Consider the following 9,054-nt stretch of genomic DNA (forward strand, 5'->3'; position numbering starts at 1 on the left):
TGAGTGTTCACGCTCATACTGACTTACGGCAGCAGTTACGTTACTTGCTTAGCCACGATACCAATACTTGACTTATGTGGTTTGTAGCTGTTTTCAGGAAGTCTGTAGTTGTTGTAATGAGAAACCTTCGCAGGTCAGACAAGCCGGTTATACTGATAATTCATTTATGACTGCTTAAGACCCTTGGTTTCCGCATTTAGAAGTACACCTAGCCATTTAGCTTGTAAGTAAACCAACGGTTACTCGCGCTTCAAAACCAACTGAGGGTGGAACTTGAGACTTCTCATTGCAACTTGAGTGCGAGCTGATAGCTAGTTAGCCGGCAGACTTTAGCTGCAAAGCTTGGGGTAACGTGGCACGAACTTTATATTAAAGATGGAGGCAGCTGCCCTTATAGCCCTTTCTTTATTGATCGGAGCCTTGATTCTTCTGGTTGCCGTCGCAATAAGCAAAAGGAAAGACGAATTATCGGAACAACTGGAACAGAAGGAAGGCTTTGGTGGTAAGTATCTATGCAGGGATAATAATGCTCACCGATTGATGTCTCAATTGCCACTGCCACTAACGTTATCTTACTTACAGCAAATCAAATTATCATAGACTTAGAGAAAAACATTAGGTGAAGTAGAAAGCGTCTTGTACTGGACACTGACAGTAAGGTGCTGAGATGCATGTTTCAATTTGAGGGCAAACAAACTTTAACTTCCTTGTCAAAATAGTCATCATAGCCCTGTCAAACGAATTTCAAAATACTTAAACAACATCCCAAACACTGTTTTGAATTGCCCTAGTAGAATGGATATCTAGAAAGTATAAGACCAGAAAGACATATTTTGAAGAAGCACAATTGAGTGTACTTTTGGACCATTACATTGTGAGGTGTCAGGTGTTTTCGGTGTAGTCTGGTGTGAATGGGTAAAGGTAGCCTATTCCATTAATGTGCCTCGCTTGATCTTGGTGCAAGACTTGAATCACAATTTTCTGATCAGTTTGCATGTCATTTTTTTTATGCCAGTGGAGGAGAATGTGGCGAAACCAGCACCAGTCAAAAAACAGAAAGCCCAACAGCGTCCAAGGAAGGAGCGAATCCAGCAACATACCTTCACACACCCACTTCTGGCCTCCTCTCTAAAAGTAGGTTCAAAGATATCTGTAAAGTAATCTATTCTAGAACAAATGCATTGCAGTGTTGATATTTCAGTCTACATTACCTCTTCGATTCAAGATTAACTGTTGTTTTCAAAGAAATGCATTGGGGCCTATAAATACTGATGTAGTGGTTATGGGTGGGTGAGATGAGTGCCTCTATTATGTATGTAGGTGCTTTGAATATTGTGGATAATGGTAAATGCATTTATCCTTTCATTCATTCATTCATTCATTCATTCATTCATTCATTCATCCATGCATCCACTCATCTAATTATTTAGTTTTATACCAGTTAGACTATCTCACAACAGACAAATTGTGAAGTACCTTTGGTATAAGAACTATTTTTAAAGTCAGGTAGTACATAAAATGTTTGGGTGATACGACTTTATTATTTATATCTTTTTGTTGAATTCAGCTAAATTCTCCTCACGTTCCACTTGCTGGTCATACAGTGTGTGCGCTAAGAAAACATCTGGTGTTTGTGATGATTCTGTAAATGGGAAACAAGCGAAGTGGCTTGGGCTGAGCCTAACTTTATTCCAGCTAATCAACACATTGCTTCAGGAGCACAGAAGGGAGGGGTGTAATTTGATCGGTTGAGCTCAGTTACCAACAACCTTTCGCTAGAATTGATGACATCTCGTTTAGATGTGGGTAGGGTGTTGGTTTTCTAGAAGTATCTCAAGGCATAGATAGTGAAAACAGTGAAAATTTCAACGGGGCAAATTACAATTGTCTCTGAACTTTGAATGCTGATAAACCTTAGTTACTCAAAACCTAAGTATTGATAAGAATAGGCCTACCTATTGAACCCACTTTTAGTTACTTGAGAGTAAACTTGTCTTTATGAAAAAAAAATGTTTTGTTGGTTTTAACATTTAAGTTTCATGCCCTTTTTTTTGTTTTGAAGAAAACCAAGCTGCATCAAAATAGTTGGCATTATTGTTGTAACAGGCAGTCAGTTATCAACCTGGCGGCTTGAATGTTGCATCTTTAACAAGGATATTTTTTACTATACTAACTTGTATTTACTTTATGTAGAAAATGTTGTTAACCTATTCCTACATTTCCACTGTTTACTGTAGAGTCACAATACCAGTGTGACCTGTATCGATTTCAGCAGTAATGGGAAGTACCTGGCCTCATGTGCAGATGACCGAACAGTTCGAATATGGAGCACCAAGGACTTTCTGGAACGAGACCATCGCTGTTTGCGGGCCAATGTAGAACTAGACCATGCTACACTAGTCCGCTTCAGCCCAGACTCAAGGTAGGGACATTGTTTTTTTAAGACTCAGATGCACAAAAGAAGAAAAAAATAATTATGTGGATATAATAGTAATACAGTGTGAACGTTTTCCATATATTCAGATGTATTTATTTAGCAGAGACACCTTTATCAAAAGCAACTTGGAGTCCAGTGCAGATTTACACCTTCATTAATATGGGTGCTACCTGGGTATTTAAACCTTGGTGGTGTTAACACATACTCTACTAGTTGAGCTAAGGGAATATACTTAACTTAACCAGTGTTGATGTGTGAATCCAAAGATGACCTTGCTGACCACATTCATTTTCTGACTACAGAGCCTTCATCACCTGGTTAGCAAATGGGGACACCATACGAATTTTTAAAATGACCAAAAAGGAAGATGGAACCTTCAGTTTCAAAGCTAATCCAGAAGACTTCCCCCAAAGGCACAAGGCAAATGTAATCGATATCGGTATAGCAGAAACAGGTCTGTATCACAGTTGCAATTTCTGCCTGGCTGTATACATTTCAATCAATTACACAGCATAGTAAACTAAATGTGGTTAGAACATTTTCTGTTTGGTTGACCTGCTGTTTATTTGTTCAAACCCAAACCAATGTAGGCAAATTTATCATGAGTGCATCGAGTGACACTACTATTCTGGTGTGGGACCTTAAAGGAGAAGTGCTGGCCTCTATAAACACCAACCAGATGACCAACTCCTATGCTGCTATCTCACCTTGTGGAAGGTACAATACTGCCCATGTTTGGCAAATGTTTGTGGAATTGCAAATGTAACAAATGACAAAAAATAGGGTTACTTGTTTTTTTCTTTTAAAAATACTTTTAAAAGTTCTGTGTTAACATACTGATTAACAAGTGCAAGAGAAGTGTGAATTATTGATAAATCATGTTTGTGTTGGAACAGGTTTATTGCTTCATGCGGTTTCACCACTGATGTTAAAGTGTGGGAGGTCTGCTTTGCGAAGAGCGGGGAGTTCAAAGAGGTGGTGCGCGCATTTGACCTCAAAGGGCATTCAGCAGGTGTCCACTCATTTGCCTTTTCAAATGACTCACGCAGGTATGACCCCCATCTTGAACGGCTTCCTACAGTATCTTACATCGAGAGGACTTTCAGCTGTATTTTAAAGCTGTCAACCCCGTATTCCCTATGAATAACCCAACTTTTTGATTCAGTACTCTGTTTGTACTGATATGATTTTCTCTGGAGTCATTTTTCATCCTCCAATCTAGTACAATTCTTCCATTCTAATACGATACCTCCAATTGTCCTGTCCTACAGAATGGTAACCGTCTCGAAAGATGGCACGTGGAAGCTGTGGGACACAGACGTGGAGTACAAGAAGCAGCAGGATCCGTACCTGCTCCGTACGGTCCCCTGCAAGTCCTCGGAGGGCAGCCGCATTGCCCTGTCCCCGGACGGGCGAGCGGTAGGCCTGTCCAGCGGCTGCGATATCACAATGTACAGCGCCGCCACCGGTGAGCTGGAGGAGGAGTTCCTCGGTGCCCACACCGAAGAGATCACTAACCTAAAGTTTGACATCAACGGGCGCTTCCTGGTCTCCACTGGCGACCGCGCCATCCGAGTGTTCCACAACGTAACGGGATATCGTGCCGCAATCCTGGACATGCAGGCCATGCTTAAAAAGGCCTCAAACGAGGGCATGAAGCAACGGCTGCAGCAGCAGATTCAGGAGGCTCAGAGTGCACTGGACAATGTGCTCACTGCACGCAAGGACTGAACCGATTGGATGGGCTGTCTGGAGGTTCTCCTCTTACGGTCGCCCTCTCCTCTTCTTCCTCCTCCTCCTCATCCTCCAGCTCCTGCTCTGAGTCTGGTCTGGAGATCTGGCTGCTGATGATCATGTCTGGGATCTGTGACATTTGCATGCTGGTTTTATGCAGAATAAAACAAGTGTTTGTAAGAAAGCTGAAGGCCATAGTCTGCTTTTTATCCCTATGGATTAATTGATGTCCTCATTTTGCATTGTTCGCTATGTCGCTGTCATTACTGTACAGCCTGCAGAGACTTTTGTTGTTCATTTATTTATTTTCTATTGTCATTGACACAAATTATTTGGTCCTAATGCTTATTTGAATGGTATTGGTAAGGACAGTTTTATTTACTCTTTTGTTGATCATTAGTTACTCACTTGTTCTGTCCAGGTACAAGGTAGTTTAGGATCATAATATGTTGTGATCATTGCCAACTAGTATACATTTCATATACCCCAAAGAAATCTGATGAAAGCATTTACGCTAATCACTTCGGCTGGCATAACCTGAACGATGATGTGTGGAAGGGTAGGTGGGACCTGTCAGAGTTCTGGCTAAGTTAATCTCGCGAGGCGAGAGTTAGAGCTGGGACAAGCGAGGAGATTCCGTCGGAGGAAGACAGGCAAACATAAAACTCAAATATGTCTGGACGATCTGTTCGTGCGGAGACTCGAAGCCGCGCTAAAGATGACATTAAGAAAGTGATGAGAGCGATCGAAAGAGTCCGCAGATGGTGAGTGAAAGTATGAAGCAGAGAGAGTACAAGTGGAAATCGGTCTAGAAACATATTTGGAACAGAAACTTCAGCGTCCGTTAGAGGCGTGTTTTTCTTGAACCTGACTGACAACTGAATGACAGTGGAAGAGACCAATGACATGAAGTGTTATTTCCTTTCCCGGAGACAACTGGCTGGTAATAGGAGGGCAGGGCAAACCGGTTGATTCTGAGAGGCTACCCATACATACGCGTTGATAGGCGTGTTGCTGTACTATTGGAACATGTCACAGGCTGTGACTCACACAGCCAACCTGTTAACGTAACTTTATGAAGACGATTAATCGCGTAATCACCACAGCATTGCCTTCTGCAAATAAAGCCTCTAGAGAAAGAGTCGTACCTTTGGTAATAATGTCTCACAAGGTTGTCCGTTATTAAAGCGGCTACATGCAAGCGTTCTAAATTAGCTAGCTTGCTATACTAGCTAGCCCAGCTAACTACATAATTTAAGCGTCCTGCCAATCGTCATCTCTCAAACGACCTGTCAAGAATATATAAACCATGTAGATGTCATGGTATTAAAGTTTGTCGCTCTGTCTCAGTTTGATATTTCCTCTAATCTATCAATCAGCAATTTGATAACTGACTGTTTCTCACCTGTAGGGAGAAGAGGTGGGTGACCGTAGGAGATACATCTTTACGAATATTTAAGTGGGTGCCTATTGTAGACACAAAGGAGGTAGGCCATGTTCACGTAATTTTACACCATAGAGCCAGTCTCACAAATCTCACGTTTGGACTTAAATACTTCAAAACTTTGGTAGTTTTTTGATAGGTCCTAATTGTGTCTTACAGAAAGAGAAGAACAAGCATTCAGTCAGTGTTGACAGAGAGCTTAATAATTATCCCACAGAGACACCTTCTGAAAATAACTCATCAGTCTTGCTGGATTTTCAAGGTAAGATTGTATTTTACTTTGGCAAATGTAACTCATAATCAAGCAATAACCCCACATAAATATACACATGCCTCACATGTATTTTTCTCTGTAATAGAGAAGTAGGAATGGATTTTCATTACCCAGAATGGCTTCCTAATATGGTCCTCTCTTGTGTTCCCAGATGAGAACAGCAATCAGAGCTCTCTTTCAGACATGTACCATCCCAAGGTGGACAGCAGCAGTACCTCCAGCCCACAGCCCAGCGAGCCTGTCAGTCCAGCACACGTCAGCGACTACCGTGCCGACGACCCGCAACCTCCCACTCTGGGACAGGAAAGCTTGGCGGGTGAGGCACTCAAGGATTTGGCAGGTTTGGTTGATGACTGATTGATGCTGTCTCGTCATCTGACTTGTCAGTTGCATGTATTCTGCCTCTACAGCTAAAACCATTGGCACAGATACTTCATAGCTCAAGCTATTGTAAGGGTCAAAACATTCACTTAAACAGCACAATGCACGCGCAATAATGCTAGCGATGATAGTCATGTCCATCTACAGCAGTAAATTATAAACTATCTGCAGCAATCTAGCTCAGTTATGCCTGTGCCTGTTATCTTTAAGAGAAGACACTAACATGTTGTTGTCAAATAAACCACAGTGTGCCCCATTGCATTTTGGCATATTCTGGCAGAGAATGTGGATCATTTTCTTACAACCACACCTCTGGGGGGTATTTTCGGGTTTGTTTGCTGTAACACATGCGCACAACATTTGTTCTGAGTTTGGAATTAACTGGCACTTTGCTGCATGTCCAGACTTATGAAGATTGCTATTTCATACATTTTGCTTTTGTTTGTGTAATCCAGAGCCAGCAGTACCATCTAGAGAAGTTGCAGATGAGCCTCCCACGCTTATTAAAGAGGCTGATCTCCTTCCCTTGGCTGCTCAGGTAATGAACCAATTACGTTGAAGGCTACAGTGAATATCAGGAGCATTGTAGGAATATTATATTACAAAATTCTTCCTTGATATGCCATGGCCTCCAGATGACCTAGTATTCTTTGTGTTCCCTCTACCCAACTTCCGACGCCCTTGCCCCAAACCCAGCCCTGTGCACCTTACCCTTTGTCTGTGCCTCCCAAGGAAGAGGAGGATGCTGATGCCCCTCCTCTGAAGAGAGTGTGCACTGACCAGAACTCAGTGTCTCAGCCTGCTACCATGAGCTAACCCACAATCCTTCTTGCCTGCACAGCGAAACCAATCAAACAGTCTTTTTTTTTATGTCCGTCCTGGGAAGGCTATAAGAGCCACAATACGGACCAGGCCTGTTTAACCTATGAGGAATATTGCAGTAATTACATGTTATGTAATTTATTTGATATTGTAACTTTTACTTTCTTTGTGTTGGTTTTGAAAGCCAATTTAAGAATTAAACTGCAATTTGGAACTACGTGAAGAGCAAGGGACTGGCATAAGAAAGAGTGGTGTTCTAATTATCTATTCTAACAACAATTTGTCCTGACTCTCTGTCCTGCTAGTAACTTGGACCTAACATCAGAAATCAGAATAACTCCTAAATTATATTAGTGTGGTAAAAAATCCAGGGTGTGTCCAAAAGTGACAGTGGTTTTTTTTATATGCTGAATGTTTCATACATCCTTTGTCCATCGACTCAAGTTGTCTTATAGCTCAAAAAAGAGAAGCATTTCATCCACAGCTCTTTCCTGGAGCCTCTTATACAGTTGTTCTCGAACCAAACTCTCAACTCTGTTGTGCATATGCAAAGGCTCTGAGGTTCTTGTCTACTTGAAAAGTTTACATGGATTGTCATGCTTAAGACCCCAAAGAATGTTCCTGTGTTGTATGATTTGAATGTTTGATTTCATTTTTTTTTTTCTTGTTTGGTTTCTTTTGGTCTCTGCAAAAACCAAACGTTTATTTCCATTATGGCATTGGGTTTTTGCCATTTCATGTTTAATTTTGTTTTGTTGTTTGTTGTGTATCTTTTAGCAACCCAAAGGATTGCTCTGTAAAGAGAGATGTTGCACTCTTTCTTTAATTCATTAATTCTTTCTTTCTTTGGCTTTATTTTCTGGGAGTTATATATTCTCTTTGAATAGCATGTACACTGAATGTCTCTGGGTGGAATAATGGTAGTACTGTATCTAGTCGTCATGTGATTCGGTATTTTAAAATGTCATATTTGGCATCTTCTAATTCTGACAATCAAAATTGCACACTGGTAAAACTAACATAGTTGCCTCATGTAGATGGGTTTATATTTATGGAAGAGTTGCTTTACAGTTTGGAAGATGAATGGAGTATTCTACTGTGTTCAGTAGTATGAAGGAAAGTTATAAGTCTGACCTTTATCTTCTTCAGAAAGTATTGTACTGTAGAAGACATATGAAACTCCATCTCCTGTTTAAATATTGCATAATTGTATCATTTAATGGTAATAACTATATTTTTGAACATCTGTCATTCACAAGTGTTGTAGATTTGGCAAAAAGGGTTTAGCTCTTCTGTTATATTGTTTTATTTAATTTCAATTGTATGGTATTGATCCACAAGTCATATTTGTGATCAAATTTGTTGTAGATAATTGTTTTGCCAGTGGGTAAATAATTTAGGATAAGGGCAGGATGTCATAATTAGTAATTTGATAATGACTTTGCTGTAATGCTGGCTTGATGTACCACAGCTCAGTCATCTATTTATAAGGCAAGGTTTTGTATTACTGAGATTGTAAAAACTATTTTGTTGAATTCCTAAATGTATTACTGCAAATGATAATTACAAAATATTTTATAAAGGTTTGTAGATTTAGAAGCTGTAGTTGAATTTTTGTTTTATTCGGCTTGCTGGTATTGGTGGTGTAGCAGCTGGTTCTCTTGCTGCTCTTGATAAAGAAAGATTGTATCTACAGGCTGCACCTGTAAAAAACACCAGAGTGAGAGAGGCAGGGAGAGATGGGAGTCAGCAATAATGAGAGAGGGTTTACCATCCCTTTTTTTCAACTACCCTTCCAGGTTTTGAAACAAAATAACACTCGCACAGAGTTTTAGATAAAACTGACACCTCATACTGTATATGGATTACATGAATAAACAAAATAACACTCGCACAGAGTTTTAGATAAAACTGACACCTCATACTGTATATGGATTACATGAATATATCATACATCGAGTT

General features: G+C 40.4%; 2 protein-coding genes across 3 annotated transcripts; both read left to right on the top strand.

The window, feature by feature from the left end:
* The first annotated feature begins 67 nt into the window (after positions 1–67).
* tbl2 (transducin beta like 2) lies at positions 68–4,301 on the top strand. Its single transcript, XM_080834987.1, has 7 exons — positions 68–502; positions 1,016–1,134; positions 2,238–2,422; positions 2,740–2,891; positions 3,028–3,154; positions 3,334–3,486; positions 3,709–4,301. The coding sequence occupies exons 1-7, from the start codon at positions 376–378 to the stop codon at positions 4,166–4,168; spliced, it is 1,323 nt and encodes a 440-aa protein (XP_080691113.1). The 5' UTR covers positions 68–375; the 3' UTR covers positions 4,169–4,301.
* Positions 4,302–4,797: 496 nt separating this feature from the next.
* Positions 4,798–8,703, top strand: bcl7ba (BAF chromatin remodeling complex subunit BCL7B a). 2 transcript variants are annotated; one of them, XM_080849940.1, is made up of 6 exons: positions 4,798–4,935; positions 5,583–5,658; positions 5,775–5,877; positions 6,041–6,229; positions 6,726–6,808; positions 6,967–8,703. In XM_080849940.1, the coding sequence occupies exons 1-6, from the start codon at positions 4,844–4,846 to the stop codon at positions 7,084–7,086; spliced, it is 663 nt and encodes a 220-aa protein (XP_080706066.1). In that variant the 5' UTR covers positions 4,798–4,843; the 3' UTR covers positions 7,087–8,703. The 2 variants fall into 2 exon arrangements, with proteins under 2 accessions (XP_080706066.1, XP_080706067.1); XM_080849941.1 differs by having other exon boundaries at positions 6,041–6,205.
* Positions 8,704–9,054: the final 351 nt, after the last annotated feature.

Source organism: Sprattus sprattus, assembly GCF_963457725.1.
Source record: "Sprattus sprattus genome assembly, chromosome: 1".
Taxonomy (NCBI): domain Eukaryota; kingdom Metazoa; phylum Chordata; class Actinopteri; order Clupeiformes; family Clupeidae; genus Sprattus; species Sprattus sprattus.